This window comes from Gallinula chloropus, assembly GCF_964237585.1.
Source record: "Gallinula chloropus genome assembly, chromosome: 5".
NCBI classification, from domain to species: Eukaryota; Metazoa; Chordata; class Aves; order Gruiformes; family Rallidae; genus Gallinula; species Gallinula chloropus.
Window position 1 is genome coordinate 49,890,736 of NC_140090.1, and position 22,582 is coordinate 49,913,317.

The following is a 22,582-nucleotide window of genomic DNA, read 5'->3' on the forward strand; positions in this document are numbered from 1 at the left end:
CCCAAAATCCCCATCCCGCACACGGCTCCTGGTGTAACTGCAGCGCCCTCCCATGACACCGTCCTGTTGAAGCAGCCTCTGGTATCTGTAAGCAGCTTTCTTCTGTATCTTTCTGATGTGTTCCAATGTGACTTTTAGACGGTAAAATGCCATCTGCTGATCTTCGCTGTGATCAGAGAGCTGGGCAGGAGCTTAGCACAAGGCAAGAAGTCAGCCCCAAAGTCTTCTTTCCCCAGCAACCTGCCTCTGGACCGTGCCACAGATGCATAAACTCTTCAGGTCATAAAATCAAAGAAATCACATGTAGTCCTTCTGGGGACTTGGTAGCCTCAGTCTCACCTGTAGTTCCTTGAGCCACTTGTATTTATTCAAGACCTTTCAGAGGGCTTCTCCTCCATAAACTTGCCCAACATACCCTTGAAATGACAAAAACTGGCATCTGTTGGGCAGCACGAAGCCAGCCTAGCACACTGGTCGGTTCACAAGTGACTTTTGCGAGAGTAACACAGCCTAGCAAGAAAAAAAAGCCTGCCAGCTCTTTCAATAACTTATTTTGCAAGGGGCTGATCTTCCTTTCCTTGCATGGCCACTCTTATCTGAGAAACCCAAACCACCTATTTGCAGACAACTAGGCGTGATTCACTTTGTATGATGCTGTTGCCTGACCACCCCCGGTCTAGGGTGGCTTTTAAGTCAGAAAATGAATCCTGTAAATATCTTAAACCAGAGCGATTAAATGAAATAATATGCAAAACCTTTCTGATGAGTATCTACCCTATTTACCCCTTTTCCACCCTAAGAGGTCAGCTTTGCACTCCATCACACTTGAGAAGTCCTCCTATGCCTTGTGATTTCAACAGTTCTTTCCAGTTTCATGGACTGGGGTCGTTTTATGGACTATTTTATGGTCTGGATTAGCTCCCGATATGCACTAATTGTCTCCAAAGGAGCCTATTCACAATCAATAAGCACTTGTTTAATGACTTGTTTACATGCTTATATGTTTATATTTATATATATAAAGCGCCTATCACCATATTAATAAACATTCTTTGGAACCCCTCTGACGGCAGAGGTAGGAACAGGAGTCAACCTGCCCGTACCTCGGTGCTGCTGCTTCCAACTGATTTAAAAGCAAAGCAAAGCAAAACAAAACAAAGCCACAAGCCTTTGCTGCCAGCTCGCTCGGCTGGTGTTTAATACTGTTACTCTGTCAGGGTTGGAGTTACGTCTTTCACTACAATAACAATCAACTCAATGGAGATCTGTCCAGGACAGAAACTGCTTGAATGAAAATACATTGGACTAGTGAGAAAGGCTTGCAGGTGAAGGTCAGAACTTTAGAGAAAATTGAGCTCACACAGCACAGGATGAACAGTAGCACTCAAGGGGCAGCAGCGATGTAGAAAGTAATGTATTGTCACAGAAAACCCTCCCGTTGTGAACATCACAGATACAGCATTTACTGTTCAAAGGAAACGACTCCTTTAATGGATGAGATCACCTATAGAGCTGTGATTTCAAAGCTTGAAGATGTTCCTTCAAATGGAACAGAGACAGTGTGACTGGTAGACAGCTTTTGCTTGTAGTGCCCGAAGTACCGTATCCTGTAGACACCGGGCTCTGTGCCATGGGGGATGTGCCACTCAATAGTCACGTTGCTCCGACCAAGTAATCCTTTGGTCCAGTAAAACCTAGCAGGCAAGCCACAAACTTCACTCAGCAAGAAAAGACACTCTTCCTTTGTTTTAATATCCCAAGAGCTCACTAGGTGGAATGAGGTGAAGTATGTTTTAAGAGCTTCTTTTAACCTTTCCTCAGATATTTAGGATACAAAAGCTGCAACCAACAAGCCAACTCAAGGCCCAATAGGGCTGGGAAATATCCCGAAACACAATAAAACAAGACACTGGCCCTTTTTGCAGATGAAGGATATTTCTACCAATGTGTTCTTACATCCCCAACTCCATATCATAACCCCATACAACATTACCTCGATGAGCTCAGTCTTCCACAAGCAGGGGGGGATGCTGAACCAAGAGGGTGAGTATTTATTGAAGGTCACAAGCAAAATCTATCATAATTGAACTCAGAGATTCCAAAACACATTCGTGGACTTCTCATGCAAAACCACTTCTGCTCAATCTCAAAGCTCTACAGACAGCCACACATCTCTTTTTTTGGGTTTTTTTGATGCCGCTAATAAGGGGGACTGCTGGATATCCCCCCCAATTGTGTCTGGGCCAGACATGAGACTTACCAGGTCCTACTGAGATAGAATCTCCATTTCAGGGCTTTAACTAAAGGAAGGTGGTAAATAAAAAAGTTGATTCATTTGCAACAGTAATAAAAAGCTTCCCCATATCAGTCTTACTGAGAAGACTGAAATAAATATTTACAGACATGACTGGGTGAAAAACAGTGAATTATGGGGGAAATTTGGTTTGGTAAATAGAGGCTATAGGCTGACATAAGCCCATTTATCGGTCTGGTTGCTTTTGCCCAAGGTTTTTTCTGGGGATTACACTAGCTTGTACTGGGGCAAAGAGAGTGTTGTCTTAGGAGATCACAGTGAGGTGCCAGCACAAGGCCCCAGGTGGTGGTGGGAGTCTCTCCATCCTTGAGGATCACTGCAACCCAGCTGGATGGGGACCCTAAAGATGCTGCTTTGATATATCTATGCCAGCACCCAGCCTCCTCCCTGCCCTACCCTCCAGACTCCATGAACTAGGACCACCACTCTGGGAACTGGAAGGTAGCTCAGATCCCACCTGGAAAGAGGCTTCTCACAGCGGAGCTCCTGGGGATTTAACCATGTCTTATCTTTGTTGGCTGTTTACTAAAGGCAGGGCCAGGCAAATTCCTGCCTGTAGCTCAGCCCCTCCTCCTGAACAGTCCCAAGAAGCAATTGCTGCCCCCAAGTCAGGCACTGGGTTGGGCCAAACACCTCCCCACTGCAAACACCAAGACAGCATCCAGCAAAAGAGCAAGTCTGCACTGAGCTTGTCCCTGCTGCAATGGTGAACACAGGACAAAGGGCAGATAACAGCTATCTCTTTCTCCAAAAGTAAACCTTCATATCTTTTGATCCCTGCAAATATGCAGTTTAGGAATACTGCTGCAAGCTGTTTAATGCTTTGCAAGGCGCAGCTAACTAATGATGCATTCCCTCCTGCTACTCTTCCATTGCAATGTCAGTGCATCCAATGGTATCAAACATTTGTTTTTCCTGTGCTAAAAAACCCCAGTTTGATTCCACTGATATCTAGTAAGAATGCTTGATGTCCCAGTCCCCTTAATTGCTGACGTTTCAAGGTGAAGTTTTAAAAAGCAACTTGTTTTCATCTTAACAGGACCATGTCCCCTCTCTCTGGTGTTTGGTACTTTCCTGGGGCACCACCGAGACATTACTGTCTGCACTGGTTTGCCTTCTGGCCCACCCCAGGACAAGGACAAATAGCTCCTCATCCTTATCAGCAGAAGCGTTTAAGCATGGTTCAGAGATCCAAAGTCTGACCTTTCTCAGGAAGCAGAAGGAAAAAAAATAAGATGTGGAGACTCCTGTCTTTCCAGCATCACAGCAGCATGTTCAAGTTTTGCACTTTTTTCATGTTCTTGAGTGCCATGTTATTGAATATTTTCAGTGTTCCTAGCCAAGATTTCTGGGAAATACATTGGGATTTTTTGGAATAAGACGGAAGAAGGCAGGGCTACATACACGGGTAATAAAAGGTCATCATTTCCCTCAGTCAGGGAATTCGGCTGGAAAGGGTGACATCAATGAGAGTGACAAGGTAATGTAGTACAAGTGTACTTGAAATGCTGAGCTCCGAGCACAGGAAGGAATACATCCCCCGTGTTGGGACAGCTCGAGTCTTGGGTTAGGTTCAGAGAGCAGCTGGTTGCACTCGGGCAGAGACAATCACACCCTACCAAATGTTTGCTATAAATCCAGAAGCAGACCTTCCTCATAGACCCAAGCTATCAGGAGTGTTGTCTCTCCGACCTCGGAAGCAACATGTTTGCACAGGGGCATTGAAAGGTCGGAAGACCCCAAGGCAGATGTTTTATCAGCATCTGGTTTCTCACAGATGTGTCACAGAGGCAGGTGGGGAAATGCCTGGGTTTATGCAAATAGAGGAGTAACTCAAATTCTAGTGGTTTGACTAAAGAGGCCTTTAGTATTTCTATTACATTTGCTGCCTTCTGCTGTAGCTCTGAAAGGTGACACTGGCTTTGTTGCTTAGGGGATATTTTTTCCTTAGGAGTGACATCTCTAACTTTGCTTTTTTACAAACAAAGCTGGCCAGTCCTGCCCTATGAAAGCCCTACAGCAGTCAGCCTCCAATATCTTCTATTTGGTACCCTACTCATCAGCACAGTACAGCAAATGGATGGATGCATACTATGACCAAGTGGAACCATGAACCTTCTGCAATTCTTGCTCTTCCTTCTACCTTTCCCAAACTCATAAACCTTTGTTGGAGGAGCTAGGCCCTAGGGGAACTGTTGTGTCCTTGACAAGTTAACCACTAAAATATGGACTCATCCACACCTAGAAAGCTTCATCTGCAGGGATGAGATCAACCTGTGCTTGGGAGCCCTGAAATGAAGCCCTTCGGGTTGAACCTTAATTATTCCATGGGGTCTGTATAACACTGAAATCTGCTCAGGCCACCCACCTGGTGTCCCAGGAGGCATCGTTCTGTACCACGTCCCAGCTGTTGGAAGTGTTGGCGTATCTCTCCACCGTCAGGAAGTTGTGTTCAGTCTGGAATAAAAATAATAGAGTTAACCAGACACTGATGGGACAGGAATATCCCTACACTTCTGTGTCACTTCGGACTGGAGAAGGGACTACAATTTCTGTATGCTTTACTGGCAAATGTGGTGATTACTAGCACAGGGGCTTATACTAAATTTGCGCTTTGGCAATGAAAGATAATAAATGGCACAGAGAACGAGTAAAAAACTTGATTGTTACAAAGAGAATGTACAGGTAAGGTATTTGCTATCAATATCTATGCAAGGTCAGTGATGGGATGAATTAAGCACTCACTCAATTTTCTTTGTTTTGTTAAAATAATGCACCAAGCCAAGAGGATGGAGCCTACAGACAGCGCTTGCTTCAATTAGTGGCACTCATTACCAGACAAGAAAGAGTGTCTGGACTAACACATGGCATGGGGGGCTTTGACTGCAATAGTATGATATGAATAGTCCTAAAATAAGGATGTTGCCCCAAAAGCATTCTGGTGGTATGAATTCCCAAAGCGTATGCTGAAGGGAGAAACCGTCTTCTGAACTTTCAGCAAAGGAACAAAAAAAAAAAAGCACTGGAAGCACATGATCCTACGCCTCCTAAAACCTCAACATCAAAGATGAAAATGCTTCGGGCAGAGGCAAGTAACTAAATATTCACTAATCCCGACTATCCCCAATTCCATCACCACTATGTCATATTTACTCCATTCTCTGCAGAGTTCCTGGGGTTTGCGCCCACAAAGGTTACTTCAGCAACTTCTCTCTGTGGGAGAAATGGAGATTTAAATTAAAGACTAAGCAGCACACTGAAAATTAAGGACATCCTTTGAAGATGCCACATGAGTGTTTTTAGTGGTTTGGTTGGGTTATCTTGTTGGGGGGAGTTGATTTTTGCTTTAAATTATTTAAAATTTCACTTGTTGCAATAGCAATGGAATTTATACTGTGAACTGTAGGCTGGGAAAACTCCATCCTTGCACGTAAGTTCTCTGCGTAAAAGAAGGACGGAAGTAGGTGAGATTTTCAAGAATGCCTCTCTGCCTTCTTCCTACCTTACTGCCAGAGACAGCAGTGAGGTGGATGTCCTTGCTTTGAACACCTTATCTCAATTTCAAGCATTGAAAAATGAATCCTTTCTGACATTTTAATTTCATTTACATTCCATTCCACATCAAAGGTGACCTGATTTCTGCTTGTAAAGAAATCATGGTAAAATATTTGCTTATTTAATTGTCAGCTGTTACTTTATGTGGAAGTAGAAGGGGAAATCTTCATGTAAAATAAAGGGGGTTTATTTTCCCCTTCATTCACCCATTTTATGGCATGGCACTGGCATGAAAATGCTCTGTCCTTGCCTTTGCAGCAATGGCCGCTAATAGCGACAAGACCTTCTTGGTCTGAGAGCACCACAACCCTTTAGAAAAACCATGGAAATTTTTCAGATGAGAGATAAGAATTTAAAGACAATTCCCTAAACAGGTTTCAGCAAATCCTCAAGTCTCTCACCTCTTGGTACTGGCGTCTCACTTCTCGGAGTACATCCCCAAATGTCGTATTCACCGGTGTGCGATCAGCAGTAAGAGAAGGCACCAAGGTCAGGTTACTCATAGTGAAAAACGGGGGTTCTGGACCACGTGGCAAATCCTTCACTGTATTCTGGAGAGGTATTATTATTCGTTACACGTACGCATAGATAGATGGTATCCCTCCAGTGAACCATGTCACTGTTGTGGTTCTTTATCCAAGCCCATGGAAATGGAGCAGATTTATCTTTTTTTTTTCCTCTTGGCAGAAAATCAGCAACCTCAGGTCACACTGGAAGGTTGGAGGTACTTATTTCCTAAACTTCTCACTGAAAAAAACCCCCAGAATTTCTCAAGTGAAATGAGACCCTCCCCACTGCAGGAATTATTTTCGTACCAGATGATAATTTCTCAAAGCAGTTTCTTAGGAGAAAAGAGAGGGTAGCAATCATGCAGGCTCACTGAGGAACAAACATGGCCACCACTATTTACAGGATTTATATGTTTCTAGCGGCATGTGGCATATAGAAAATGTTGATTACCGTAGCAATAGCCCTTGCAAGTCCTCTGTACAGCTGAATATAAGCAGAAAGGGTGTGCGGCCCATAAATAGTTGACGCAGCCTCATATCGCTGAACCTAGGAAAGGACAAATTTGGAAAAGGAAGGTTCAAAGCAGTCTTCAGCAGCTCGTCCTACTGTGCCAAGACAAGATCAGCACTGTTCCCACGGGGGTTTATTTACTCCCTTACTGCGAGGGAGACAGCCCAACAACTTGCCTAAGTATTTCTTGCTGCAATTTCAGGTTACTCTTCATTCTCTAACATCACAAACAGAGAGGACTGGTTGTCACTCTTCCAGTTATCACAGCTCTTTTTTAAAAGCTTATGATGTAGGTTATCTCCTTGAATTGGACAACCCCAGTTCTTCCAACCTTCCCTCCCAAGTTTAGGGTTTCTAAATCAAAGGGGCACATCCAATGGTCCACATATTCAAGGCACAGCATCTACCATGCCTGGTGAGGACCCTTACAACTTGCAAGCTATATGATGGTCTTTTCCACAGCAACAGGATGCTCCAATGCACATCCACCTTACAACCCCAAATGAAAGGTACTCCAAACATATATAATTTCACATGAATTATCTATCATTCCATATCGCCAAAAGCTGAACTCCAAATCTTTCTTCTTGCAGTTTTGCCAGTTTATAAAGGTAATTTCTAATTCATCTAAGTCATCCGCAGATTATTGACAGCCCTGAGCTCACAGAAGCTCCCTTCAGTACATCTGACCATTTCCACGTTAAAGCATCCATACATGGTCTCTAACTACAGTCAGGAGACCACCTTGGTCCTTCAACCATGTTGCCTAGGACAGAATAAACAAGAAGGCCTGATGATTTCTGCCACAGATTCTTCAGGGGGTTTTGTAGTAAATGAAAGGTACCCCAAACATACATAATTTCACGTGAATTATCATTCCATATAGCCAAAAGCTGAACTCAGTTAAACATGTTCAATCCACAGTTTTAACAGTTACCTGATATTCTTCATAGGTGGTAATGTAATGAGTGTAGACGTTGCAGAGACCTGCGATTACGACGTCCATTCTTTGCGTACCACTGGAATCAAACTCCTAAGAAAGGAAATAATCTCTTATCTTGTCAGAGCTGCTTAATGCACAATCATATTCTTATAATTGCTGTTGACGCTGCTACGGTGTACCAGGACAGGAAAAAAAAGTTGGCAGGGGGCTGGATGTGCAGGAATGCAACACGTGTAATTTGCTTTTAACATCTCATATTCACTTCCCAAAGAAAAAAGAGGCGAAATTAACTCATACTCCAGTAAATTCATTACATTTAGGGCGGGGCTGGGGGAGTGGTGGTGGTGGTGTTGAAGCTGAGGTCTGCATGCCCCTAAAAAAGAATTGGTGCTATAACTATCTAAGGCTCAGTGAGTTGTGGACACAGTCTCCGAGACTACGATTCAGGCTGCAGCCTGGAATAGGATGTAGCAATCAGGAAAATGGAAAAAAAAAATACATTTGCCGTTTTTTTCCAGTTGTTCTCATGTTGCAAAATCCCAGTAGGGATTAAGGAGACAAACTCCTCCACTCCAGAGACAAAACCACTAACATCTGTTGTGCCTGGATCCCAGATGAATTATCTTGTGTTGGCTTAATGGATTGAAACTCGATCGGTTTGCTGCTTTTGGGGAGGATTCTCATTTCTCCTGCACATCATTAGGCACTTGCAAAATGCGCCTGAAGCAATTGTGAGAGGGAAACATCTGAGACACATGAGACCTGTGACCTCAGCTGGGAAAAGAAAGAAACATGATGTTCCAGTGCTCTGGAGAAAGCTCTTCCTCAGCCACTTACTTTTTTAACAGCTTCCCGTAGCCTGCGTCCGGACATGGTCCTGGGGAAATTAAGGGGACATGGTCAGTCTCCAGAAATGCAGGAAAAGTGGAAACAGCAGGTTGGACATGCAGCACACCACCTAAAATTGACACCGTATTTGCAGCACTGCTCAGCATCCCTTAGGGCTTCTCTGCAATAAGGTCAACTGAAACACCTCAAAACATTTTGCATACATCATCACAGCCAGTGATGAGGCTGGAGGCACCCCAGGGTGGGATGGGTGAGAAAAAGAAGAGTGCTAGAAATAAATCATCCTGTTCAGATTTTCACTATTGTACCATGAACAGTCAGTGCAATTCATCACCGGGGCGCAGGGGAAAAAAGTAAAAATCAAAGTTAGGAGGATCCCTTTGTTTCTCTGAACCTGCATTTCACCATGAATGGTCAACATTTTTTAGGGAGCTTGTTCCCCTCTCATTCATTCCAATGCAATGCACAGGGCAAGACCTAAGCAATACATACGTGAACTCTCCGGGAACAGCAATAATCGCCAGTGATCCAATGGCAGCAATCTGAACATCCACGATGTCAGGGTGCCATGGGTGAGGCCGAGTCATCTGAGGTGAAAAGAAAGTGGATATGACTATTGTGGGATAGTAGGGGGAAAAATTTAAAAAAAAAAAATATATATATATTTACGAAGTGTTTTCCTTCCTACAGTCCCAAAGCAGGCAAATAAATTTGTTTCATAGACAGGTACATGAGAGGGTGTTTTACACCCACATGTACAGCAAGTTGTCTGACAGAAGCAGACAGCTAAGGCCCACAGAAATGCTGAGTAAGGCAAAAAAAAAGGGGGTAGCATAAAGCCAAGTGGGTGAATAAGGTCAGGGAAACCCTCACCTGCATGGGGAAGGGATCAATACAGTTCATCTTTTTTTAAAAGATAGCTAGATAAAAATTAGTAAAGCTTGTTAAAAGTTAATTAAGAACAACCAGAGCTCAAAGCGTGGCATAGCTCCAGCAAATAAAATACAAAATCCCACTCCAACAAGCCAAAAAGATGCTTGAGGAGTAATCTACTGGGGGGCAAAACATGAATAACAAAACCTTGTGAAGCACATCAGAAGCAGGAAGCCTGCCACAGCATCCATAAAAGGCTGCTCAAAAGGTGATAAAGTGTAATTTACTTTCAGTAGCACCATCCAGGGCAAAGGAGGTAGGGTGGGAGGGGCTCTTTTTATAAGAGGTGAGCTGACTGAACATGAAGTGACACCAGGAAAGCTTTTAAAGAGACCAATGAAAGGAATAATAACGAATCGCCTCATCCAGATGGCATCTTTTCAGTGCTCTAAAGGACCTTGGACACAATCCCACTCCACCGCAGTGCATTTGCCTTAATGCCAAGGGAACGGCAGGTGGAAAATGGGGCATCAATTTTCTTCTAAAGTTGTAAGTAGAATTTTGGGAATGTTCATTGAGAACAAGCACCAAGTCCTGCCCAGGACAGAGCAGCATTGAGCATGGGGATGGGCTAGGACCAGTGGGACAACAGCTCTGCAGGGGGTAGCCTTGTGAAATGGCCCTTCCCTGGGCGAGCAGGGCATCCCCTGGATGGGGACTCGAGTGGTAGAGCATCTCCATCCTTGATGATTGCCTTGGGTTTTTTGCCCTGACATGATCCCGAACAACCTGCTGTAGCTGTAGGGAGCAGGGCTGTGCTGGAGAACCCCACTCCAGTATATCTTCAGCCTGAGCCTGGTGTGACTCTACCTGTCCATGAATAAGTCTGGCATTAGTCGATGTCACAACTCACAGAACTATCAGACGCTTGAATGAAAATGACGGAAAATCAGAGAAGACAACAGAACATTTCCAAAGGAAGCCAAAGTCTGGTAGAAACCTTTGGAGACAACACTGAGAAGGTGGGTAAGTTCCCAGAGTTTTCAAAAGGTACCATGACAAGTTAATTAATTTCACATGGACCACTCTGCCAAATGGCAGAAAGAGAGGTCCTCTGAAGGATTAAGTTAGGACACCAATGGTAAGACAGAAGAGAAGTCCACCCAGAGCTATTGAGGTCTGAGCAGAGGATATCCTGAAGCCAGAGATTGCAATGCAGGCAATGCAGAGATCTATGCACCACTGGCTTTCCCTGACTTCATGCATTTTCCCTGTGCATCCTGCTCAGGGATGTTGCTCAGGCAGAGAGTTAAGTTAGGGTGGATCTTCAGTTGGGTTATCTGACTGTAATGAGAGCAGCGGATTTGGTCCCTCTTCCTGGAATATGTGTAAAAGATGCTCTGCAAGAGGAAAGCTTCCACATCCCTCTTTCTATTGCAAACTTATGGCGACATTTAATTCTTGCTTTCAATTTTCGTTCCTTTAAGGCCCATGCAGGTCTCTCTTCCTCCTTGTTTTTCACCATACAGTCTGACACAGAGTTTGTCTGTAGCGCTCTACCAAAACCAAGCCCAGATTAGCAATCTCAGAGCACAGACCAATACATCCTTACCTCTCCGGTACTAAAGAGGATTGGCTTGGGTTTGTGGCAAGCTTTCGTTTCATTGGATGGCTCTCCCAGCAGCTGGTCCCGGATTTCATCCCAAAACGGGTCCCCTTCTACTGTACCTTGAAGGGAACACATCTTTTAAATGCTTTTCCTTCAGCTGCCCAGCAGGTATCGGACAGAAAACTCATTTATTCCCTCCCCTCTGCTTATGCGGAATAAGATATTTCTCAATGGATTCTGACTATGTCCCTTTCCTGGGGTGGTTTGAGAAGCCAAGCTGTAGCCCAGCTGAAATCCACCTTAGAACGAACACGAAAGATTGCTCCAAAGTCAGCTTTCCTTTTCCCCGCTCCTCATCCAGCACCTTCCTTCCTTCAGAGCGTGGTCTCCAGAAGCTTTCTGATGAACACAGACAAACTTGTGAGGGTGCTGTAAGATCAGACCTTCCTAAAAAAACATCCCTTTGGAGACTGCGGTTCAGCTAGTTGTTGATGTTCTTAAATGACTCTGGGGGTTTGAATCTGTTTGGGGGATCGCTCATGTCCTCTCCATTTGTACAAAGCCATATAGACATCTGCTCCCTTAAATTACCTTGCGTGAAGTTGAAAGCTCCTACTCCATCAATAGTCCCCGCAGCAAAGCTGTGTCCTAAGGCTGGTTTGCATGTTTTAACCTTAATCAGAAGGGGGAAAAAAAAATTGAAAGAGATGTTTTAAACCTGGTTCCCACTGGTGTGTCAAGTCTTGCTGTAAGAATATAACATTTCTTCCTTCCTTACACCTGCATCCTCCGAGCTCCCACTCTTACCGTGTGTGTGGCATTGAGCTCCACCGAGACATCACTCATGTTCACCCACTGGTGAGCTGAGATGAGGGTTCCTGTGACCTCCTGGGAAGCTTTTTCGTACAGCTCCTAAGGGACACACAAGGTGGAAAACCTTGAAGAAGGAGAAATCAGGAACCCAGCTCTTCCATGATTTAGCTACATGAATTATTTCTTCATTCCGTTGACACCTTCCAGTGGCCTCTTGCAGGTGTTAAAGCAAGAGCATATTTCCCAAGCTCCTTTGTTTCTATCACCCTGCATTTCACTTTTGGCATTTCTCATGTCCTAGACTAACCAGAAAAAAAAAGGGGGGGGGCTTTTTTTTATGAGAAAGATGGGCTTTGTTCCATTCATTGCTTTGAAAGTCATGGACTTTGCCATGTGTTTACTATGCAGCTCAGCCATTCAGCGCTTCAGTGAATGGTTTTCTGGCACACATGTTGGTACACAGAAAGTGTTGCCAGGAGCGATGCAGGCTCTTGTGACTGCAGGGAGGAAGAGAAGACACAGCCTTTGAAGGGCAAGTGTCTGCAGTGTTATAGACGACAGCAATGTTTTGCCTTGCCATTTGATACACACACCAGGCTGCCCTGACTGGGAAGATCCTTCAGTTGCGAGTCATGATCAAGCCTGGAGTGACTTCAGGGCAAGAATCTGAAATAGTGATTAAAAGGAAACCACCACCATCAAGCCTTCTGCTCTTACTCATCTGATGGATCCATTCCAGTTCCTGCAAGCTGCCATCCCTGAAACGGTGCCAAAAAAAGGTCCTCTTACTAACTACTCTCACATTACATGAAGCTGCAGAAGGGGAACTGGTAGATTCAGGTGACTTTTGAGCCCAAGGACACAGGCAATGTAAGGGAGGTGGCCGTAGAGTGGACGACATTAGCTGAGTAAGTGCAAAGTCAAGCAGTGCAAGATGAGTATCTAAGCTGATGCACTTAACTCACATCTGTGTTAGTTTGGGAGTGCAATGCCAAAGCTGGCCAATAAGGAATTTGTGGTGCTGTCTCCGAGATCTTCAACATCAGAGATATTTTCACATCATTGACATCTCTGAGATGCGTGGATGGGAAGAAAGGGGAGATTACAAGGGGCAACATCCACATTATAGGCAAATAAGGAATAGTGAGATCAAAAGCCCAATCCGGCATTTTTAAATTGCATCACCTTCTATGATGTATCTAAATAAAAGTGTGTGCTTTCTGAATAATCAAGAAATCTTTCCTTAAGCATGGAAATAGAGACTTCAGAGTAACTTAAATCTACAAACATTCACAAAAAGCTGCAAGAAAGTTGCTTAAACAAACGTATTCCTGTAAGAGCAGTGTTCACATGCACTCAGAAGGAAACATCACTTACCCGTGCTTTCAAGTAGATGTTTTGCCCTATAATTCTTGTACTCTCAAACATGTCATTCCCAGGACCCATGGCCATGCACATCGTTGCCTGTTAACAGATTTGTTTAAATGCTAGTGATTAATTAGTAGGGAGAACATGCAGCACTGCGAAGTAGGTTAGCAGGCAAGTGATTGTCATGCTGCAGGAACTAATCATGTCTTGCTAGCCATCTCAGATTTGGGCACCAAGTAACTAACTACACGAACCTTTGCAGCAAGATGAATTTAACTTTGGGTCAAATGACCAGAAAACAGGATGTATGAGGACAAGATGCAGTAAGCTCCCCAAAACCTATGCAGAATAGTCCAAAAAAAGGTGTGTATGCGGGGGGGGTGAGGAGGGAAAAGGGGGCATATGTCCTCTTCAAGCACACTGGTCCATCACGTGGCTCTGTATTTGCTGCTCCACCCCCAGTGTTCTCCTTATCAGAAGTTAGCATAGGCCAGGCAAGGCATACTTACCCCCCCCACGGGACAGGTGCTCTGTGGGTTATTGCACGACTCCCCCGTGTTTACACAGAACGGGCCTTTGGTGTTGGGCGACACATCTCCCAAGTTGGAGGATGCGAAGGCGGCAACAAAGGAGCCCTGCCAAAACCAGAGGTGGTCAGGTGGATTTCAGTGCCTCGCAGCAGTTGCAGACACCTCCTGCAGCTTTCCCTGCAGCCGGGGCTGGCGTTACAGCACACGTGTGATGCCAGTAAACATTTCTGAAGTGACCAAGTGACGGAGGATGGGAATGGGGATTTAGGAGTTCCCCAAGGGCCAGGGACAGGAAGAGGAGGATAGGACAAAAGGGATGTAACTGCCATTTCAGAGGGGCCCTCAGACTGTTTTGGCATCCAGACAGTGTTTCTTCACCTAGCTCTTTCATCTTGACACCAGCTCTCCCTTGCTGCGTCCCATCTGACTTGTGTTGCTGGTCAAAAGTTAATGGATGGTTGTAGCACTGTGCACAGGACTTTTTTTCTGCCAGACTTTCACCACAACTGGTTTACAGGGTGAGAGATATTGGATCTGACTGCAGGAGTTACCATGAAGTGGTACTTGTTAGAAGCAAGGCTGATGATGCACCATCAGCTGAATTTGTCTCTCTCAGACACTCTTGGGGTTTTTTCCCCTCTTTTAGAGATGGGATGCATCAACACCAGGTATTTTGATCTATTATCAGCTCTTAAACCATTTTCTTGTAAGGCTGCTGGACACAATGAGCCCAGCAGACCATACAGCTCAGTACTGACCCTGCAAACACTTGCCGGCTTTGGACACATGTTAACTTGCGCTGTCTGGCACCCATAGTTATGCGTCAGAGTCAGGCCTTGTTAAAGGCTTTTAGATAATCCAGCATTAAAAGAAGAGAGAGATTTTCAACCAGGAATTAGTCTGTTCGAGCATTAAAATAGAAATTGAGCAACTGTTTTGAGGTACATGCAGGAGATACACATGGGATGCCCTCTTAATCAATGCATGTCTCAAAGCATCTGTGAGATGCCTTCATGTCTGTATTTACATTTCAGGGGCACTCTGAGGCAAATCTTCTGGAAAAATGAAAAACAGAAGGCAGAACTGGCTGGAAGCCATGAGAGAGAAGTGGGGCTGACCACAGATTTGATGCCACACCACAGGTGCAATCCCTTTGGATCAACTATCCCACACATGCCTTTCTAGTATTTCCTATAGTCAAATAAAAATAAATTTGGCTTATTCTTAAAGGCTAAATAAATGCTACTGGATTACTGGTTTGGAAAGTCAAGGGTATGCCTTGCAATTCCTCTCCTCTACAAGAAGGAAGTAAAGAAACCGAAGCGTTCATCCTTGCCCTCCTTTATCTCTGCATTTACTCTGCTGTCCTACTTGTCTGTTTGAGTGAACTGCTTTGGCCCATAGAAAGCACCAACCATCTTCCCCCTGCTGCACCTTTCCCCCAGCCCCAATTATTTTCAGCAGCCTGAAAGCACTCTCACCTCTCCAGGAAGCATCCCCTTGTTCTTCTCCTGTTCGAACAAGTACGACGCGTAGCCCATGTTGTCGCTGTTCACAAGATGGTTGGTGTTGTTCATGCTGACGGGGTGCACAGCAAACCAGCTGAAGAGGAGTCAGAAGGCACACATGGGAAAGGCATTGTTCAATCTGTATAGTAGCAATCAGCTTGTTCAATCTCTGTATTTGCAACTGCTTTTGGGGAATTGTCTTTGGATGAACACAACCTCAGGTTGCTGGTACCCAAGGATGGATTGACAGAGGCAGAGTGATCCCCACCCTCTCCCTTCCTGACCAGGAGGGCTCGAGGCCATGATGGTCCAAGTCTTGGAGCCACAAGAATTTGACACCATCATTATCAGGGCCACCAAGAGCTATTTCAGACCTGAAGTGAGTCTTTTCTGAGTCCAGAGAATTACATTTTGGATGGACTTTTATTTTCTCACTTCAAAGACACAAAGAGGAGGCAATGTAAAAAGGGGGGGGGGAGGACAGGACCACTTTGCTTCTTATAAAACAGAAAACTCTCCTCTTAATGCAGTCAGAGTGACTGCCTGTGACTTCTAAATGAGGAAAACACAATTATGGCTTTGTGACTGCACATTGCTTCATCTGCCTGGCCTTGAGCTCTGAACTTCATGTGGCTGAATGCTGCCCCACAGATCTGTTGATAGGACAGGCACCATAAATGCTGCCTGAGGGAACTGTACGCTTCCCATTAGAACATTTTGTGTTGAGCAACAGAGGAGCACACAGGGTCCTGGAGACACCAAGGCTGGCATCTGCTTGGAGCAGCACAGTCACAGCCCCAGAGGGGATTTTTTTGGACCCCCTACAAGGGAAGATCAGCTATGGTCATCTTGCCCAGGTGCCTTTGGGCCATGCCAGGAGATGTGTCCAGCTGCAGGTGCTGCTGTACTGCTACAGAACTGTGGTTGATGAGGATTTGGAGAAAAACATGTTACTTCAGTGGCAAATACCTGATAAGGCCTAGCTCCTGTTCATTCTCATCCACCATTTTCAGCATCACCATTTCTTTATCTGTGTCAGATGAATACCTGCATGAAACCAAATTAGGGAAATCCCATTAGCACCAGAGCCATGATCACACTGTACGTTGCTCAGACATGTTAAATCTCCACTAGGTTGAACAAGGAAATGAAGATAGTTTGTTACAGGTATCACCAGAGTGCAGTGAAACCTTAGAGGAGCATCCAAAAATAGCTGTGAAGGCAAGGGAAGAGTTATGATTGCTGCTGACCTCAGGTGCTGCTTCTCCAGAGGATGGAGAGAGGAGCTCTCTCCAAATACACGCTCATACACCAAGGATGGCATTTTACCGTCTGACCCAAAAGCTAAATCTACTAAAGATTTTGTTTATTGGGTTTTTTTTTAAACAAAGCATAAGGTCATTTGCTTTACCAATGCCTCAAGTGCTTGGAGGGGACAGCCAAAACTTTTGGGCCCACTTTTGCAACTAGTTACTGGGGATACACACTCCCAAGCACCCAGGATGGTGACAGTGTCATTCTGACATGGTCTTGGCCCCATATCTTCAACCATCCCACGAATGACCAGAAGCACCAGCTGCAAAACCACTAGGTCATGGTCCCAAACAAAGGTTCCTCTTCAAGACTCCGCTTCTCTTCCACTTGAGGAAGTTTTACCTGCTTCGTTCGGATGCTGGATTCTCAAGATAGGAGAAGGGACTTCGGTTGATCTGGCTGTTTTCTACAGTGCCTCTGTTAATAAAAATCCTTCCTCTCCTCATGTTCTGGTGCGCTATATCAATGCTCTGAAAACCAGGAAGGCAGAGAATGTTGGTCCATGCATGTAAGGCATATACGAGATTATCAGGAAAAACTCTCTCTTTTCTTCCTTGCCTGGGAATGTAGAGGCTTTGTGGTTTTTTCCTTAAGTAGTCTAAAATTCTAGAAAGTTATGATAATATTTTGAAACCACCCACAACTGTTTCTAAAGAATGAGTTCAAGGCTTCTGGGTTTTGGCCTGATTTCACTAGCAAGCATAAACCCACCTCCAAGTGTGCTTTAAGACTGCAGCCTTTGGAAGTGCTACCATGAACATGCCACCAAGAGTTCCATTAGTCACAAACGCATCTCTTTCCCACCTTTCCCGTGTTTATCGGTCATGTCTACAGACCAGACACCACCAACCTTTACAATGCCACTGACAACAGCATTGAGAGACGGTCTGATTAGCCCTTTGCTAGTGATCCAGAAGAGGGTGTATTGGAAGTAGCCACCGGGCCCTGAGTGGGTGTGGGTGCCACTGAGGATGACGTTGTCCTGTTGGTAGAGGTCACCATACTTGCTCTTCAGTTCCTTGAGCACCTAAGAGGAAAGAGGTGGTCCTAAAAAAATCCCTTTTTCACGCCCACAGGCTACAGAGTTTTGAATCAGACCTTGCAAAAGAACCCAACTATTCTATTCCTCCTCATTCTTCTCCTTCCACCTGATACTCCCACACTGGTGTCACAACAAGTAGGTTATAGCTGTTGACTTGGCAAGAGTCTGAAAATAATACAATCTGGTAAGTGAAAACCTATGTGGCCAACTTGCAGTGAAACCCAGATCATCTAAAGATTCCCTGGTTCTTTGGCATCTCCCTCCTCTGTGGTGCTGGAGACCCAGCATTACACGGATGCGATGATAACGTATTCATGATTTGAATGTATTTGGATAGTTTTTCCACTAAGAAAAGCATGGTCATAGTCCAGCCTCATTTGCTGGGGAATCAAAAGTTCTGCTTCAGCAGAGACATGGCACCTCTCCAGGATTGTGCTGCAAGGAGATCCCAAAGCAAAAGATCAACATGCTTCCGTGCTGAATGCTATTTAGCAGTGACTACAACCTTATTGCTGATACCTGTGACAACCCAAACCGTGCCAGTCACTCATTTCCAGTCACGTACCTCCAGCCTCACTCTCTGAGACACCATTCCTATGTCAGCGCTGACAAACACTATTCGTTTGGAGTCATCAGGGTCTGCCACGATGAAGGCTCGGCTGTAGAGGCGCATGAGAAGCCCACCACCCACCTGGTCTGGATTGGCATATCCCATCTGGAAGGGAAGAGCTCCATCAAGCCCACGTGGCCGAAATATTGAGCGGTACATTCATTTGCATGTATTTTTCTGTGTAGGTTTGTTAAAAGGTCAGAGAACTCATTCAGCACATGAACACAGAGCTGCAACTGCCTTGTCCTGTGATTGCAAGATCCCAGACTGGTTTGGATTGGAAGGGACCTCAAAGATCATTCAGTTCCAACCTCCTGCCATGGGCAGGGACACCCTCCACTCGATCAGGTTATTCAAAGCCTTAAAGAAATGTCACCTAATGTTTCAAGACAACAGCCATTTGGCAAGGCAGAGGCCCTAAACCAGAAGCCCTGCAAAAATACTCAGAGATGATGAAAGCCAGTGTTCTGCCAGCCCCATGTTTCAATTCCCCCAACTTACCAGAGGAATTTCTGCCACAGGTCCCGTGCAGTCAGCTCGACCTACACCCAGTAAGTAGTTCGATATTTTTTCACCAGAATCTATAATAAGGATAAAAAATAGATTAGTGGACACAAGAGCCAGCCATATCAGGGACAGAAGAGGCAATCCAGCCTTTTTAAAGAGATTGCATGCCAGAAACCTGCTCAACATCCCTAGAAGTACTCAGCGGGCCTGTGGACAAGGGGATCCAGCAGATGGTCTGCTCAGGTTTCCAGTGGGCTGTGAACACGGTCAGAGTGTGCTGCAAACATTAGGTCATTTAGGGTGGTAAAGGGTGGACCAGGCATGAAGAAATGCAGAGGGAACTCATGCGACAAGGTCACTAGATTGTGTAAAATGTGTCGTGATTCACAGTGAGAGAAACAAGCCTAGCTTCAACAATCAAGCTCTCCAAGCTCATCAAGACCATGAAGGAAAAACATCTGAGGGTATAAGAGCTGCATTCACACAAAAAAATCATCTCAGCAGCAGTGAGAAAAATAAGGGGATGGTGTGTCAGGAGCTACCAGTAAAGGACTAGAGAAGAAAGAGGGGCACATTCATATGTATCCTAGGGCCTCCGATGTGTGCCGTGTCCAGCATCAGTGCCCTGATCTCAAAAAAAACCCCAAAAAATCACAGCAGAGCCAGCAGAAGCTCTGAAAAGGGAAAAGCAGCTCTGGGCAATGAAAGTGGTGAGGAAAAGAACTCCTGAAGGAAATTGTGTTTTGTCCCAGCCATTATGAAGGTGCAGAAGTCTTTCTACAGGATGAATGAAGAACCTGGAAAAACTCATGGAAGAAATGCCATTGTGTGCTATTAGATTTTTCAATAAACAAACAAACAAATAAATAACTGTGAGGTTTTTTTAAGAAAACCCACATCTCAGGAAATCCCAGAGCTGCAAATCACAGGAGGCTGAGCTGACACTGTGGGAAACATACTTCTACATGCATGATATGTTCTCCCAGTCTTCCCCAGTCAGCCACTGCTGCTCAAGGCAGAGCATCGGGTTAAGGGACCACTCAGTCTTCAGCCTGGCATTTCCTAGGCTGTCACTTGCAGCCAAAGAGCAGTGACACACTGACACTGGCCACAGACTGACCACAGGGCATTCCTCTTGCTTAAAAGGGCATGAGCGAGCAAGTGACCCATTAAAATTATGGTTCCTCCACCTCCTCCAGGGGCACAGAGAAAAACGCTCATGCAAAACTCTTATGTGCTACTACCTAAAGCAATGAAGTAAATGTAAACTACATTCAATTCAAGGTCAAAAATCTAGAAATTGGAAGATCCCAGTGGTGACCCACCAGGTGATGCCCTATCCAGGGCAGGGGAGACCCTTCCTGTCACATGGCAACACTAAAGCTTCAAAGTGTTTTCATTCCCTGTGAGATATTCCCTCTCCAGAGGACAAGTCTAGGGGTACATTAGAAGTGAATCAACCATTAACTTTGGGCTGCTCCTGACACCCACCTGCCTCATGCTCGGTGATGAGGTTGGATGTGTAAATGGGCTGTGATGGGATTGTGACAGCTGTGAAGCCCCTTGATGCAGTGCAAAGGGCTCTTGGGACCCCTGCCACCAGATGGAGAGAGATGGCAGCCTCAAAACTGTGCTTCTGCATCCCAAGCATTGGGTTTGACCACCATACTCCTGTCACAGAGGCCACCAACAGCACCACACCATAGCTCATGGATTATGAAAGCTCAGGAGTGGCCCAGGGACCCTCTCCCTGTAACCCTTTGATTTAAATTCCTGCACTGGACACACACTTGAGCAGGGTGCGATGGCAGGACTGAACTTGCCTTTCCTCTCTTTGGTGACGAAGTGAAGGACGAGCAGCACCACAGTCACTGCTATCATCAACACCAGGCAAATGATGAGGATCACCTCCAGGCGGGAGAAGGAGCACTTGGACCTCTTCCCACACATGGTTGGCAGCTCTGTGAAAGCAGAAAGGAGTTCATGGGTAAGGCAGGCTGCAGCACCTGTGTTGGGCATGTCCCACCCACAGCAGCACCTTGCACCCACAGAGATATGGTGATGCTCTGTGCTCCCATCCCAGTGCAGGGGCCAGCAACAGCGGTAAGGATGGGCAGCAGGGATGTATCTTTCAACCTGCTTAAGACAGCAAAAACATATCTCCTGAGAGCAGAAATCGCTCCCTGTCACGAGGCCCGATAAGACAAGGCAAGCAGCTGAATTACCGACCCCTTGTTTCCCAGGACACTTCGCTTTCTCTTTAAATAAATCCTTCACATAAAGCCCCTGGTCTCCCACCAGATCCTATGCCTAGCAAGTGGCTGAGGGGGATACAGCTGCCTGAAGCATTGCGGCTTTCCTGCTGACCACGTGCTCCAGGAGCACCGGAAAACAACACTGTCACCATCATAGGAGGTCAATTTAGGAACCTCAACACCAGTGAGTGGGACTTGCACCCCGTGCACACCCAAGTGAAGCCCATTAGAAAACACAGCAGTTGTGACAGCTTTCCAGGGTGAGACGGTATGTTTTGATGCCAGCTTTAAGCACATGTGGAGCAACTTGGGTTTGGTGTCTGCATTTTGTTCTTCCTCCTTGGACAGAGGTTCATTTTGGGTTAAAGATTAACAAGAAAAAAAAAATATTCAGAATATGACTGTGGGAAAATACACGATTTCCCCCTCGGATAAAGGCTCTTGACTCATCCTGCTCCAGTTTGTGTCAAGGGCTTCAGATGTGCCTGGTGTGAAGCAGCACTTGCAGCAAAGCTTTGCCCTTTCTGTAAGCAACCATACAAGGCAGAAATAATCCTTTAAAATAGCTTTGGGCATTTCCACGTGCCCTTAGATGTGTCAGTAGGTAAAACTCACTGCCAAGCCCATTTCTCTGCCTGTGACCCAATGACATAACTTTCCTGGAAGTAGCATCTGGCTTACGGGGGGTCTGGCGTGGGGTTTGGTAAAGCTCATGCCTGCAAGTTATTCCCTGGAGGTGACACACCCTGGAAACAATGAACCTGCAGAAAATAACCACCAAAACTAGCGTCTGTGGTCTTGGAGAGGTGGCAGTGAGAAACAGCATCACCAGATAGCCAAAAGATCATCCAGGCTTGCTACGGGTGACCTTTCCTGCCAGCTTCTTACTGGTAAGCTGCCGCAGCCGTGGTCACAGCTGAACTGCACCTACTGAATTTTTCTACCAGCAACAAATCCATTATTGCAGGTTTCCTTCCCCCTCCTTCTCCTTCCCCAAGGGTGGCACGGGCAGCCAGCCACGCAGCAATCACTGTCACAGCACCAGCCAGCAAGCACATTTGCGTGACACCCGGTCACAGGTCTCTTTCTCCAGCTGACTCAGCTGACAAAGAAATTCCAAAAGAAGAAACACTAGTCCTGTGGAACCCCCGGTGAAACCCCATGCAGACTCACCTGAGATCCCTCGTGTGTCTGGAGCGTCTAGAGGAACACCTCCCAGCCGGAGACCTGGCTCAAGCTGAAAAGTTCAGCTTGAGAATTATCGCTGTCACAGCCCCGTGAGTCAAGCGCTGCGCAAGATAAGCAGCAGCCAATCAATACATTTTACTGCACAAGATTTGGGGTTTCTTTTTTTTCCCCCCTCAGTGCATTTATTTAAAGTTACAAATGGCTCCTACCTCTCTAAAATAACTTCTCTGGGATGGCAGTGATAAGCTCTGGTGCAGGAGGAATTTGGGAATGGGACTTTTTCC

General features: G+C 45.5%; 1 protein-coding gene across 1 annotated transcript; it reads right to left on the minus strand.

Annotated features, from left to right (window-relative positions):
• Window positions 1–1,504: 1,504 nt before the first annotated feature.
• On the minus strand, window positions 1,505–20,805 carry LOC311192170 (putative neutral ceramidase C; the record flags this gene model as incomplete). Its single annotated transcript, XM_084264594.1, has 20 exons — window positions 1,505–1,694; window positions 4,683–4,771; window positions 5,468–5,527; window positions 6,271–6,420; window positions 6,830–6,925; window positions 7,827–7,922; window positions 8,670–8,709; window positions 9,174–9,268; window positions 11,167–11,282; window positions 11,755–11,836; window positions 11,971–12,075; window positions 13,354–13,440; window positions 13,854–13,979; window positions 15,356–15,476; window positions 16,352–16,429; window positions 17,039–17,166; window positions 17,547–17,723; window positions 18,304–18,453; window positions 18,850–18,929; window positions 20,679–20,805. 20 exons carry the CDS (start codon window positions 20,803–20,805, stop codon window positions 1,505–1,507), a joined length of 2,193 nt encoding a protein of 730 aa, XP_084120720.1.
• Between the last annotated feature and the right edge of the window lie 1,777 nt (window positions 20,806–22,582).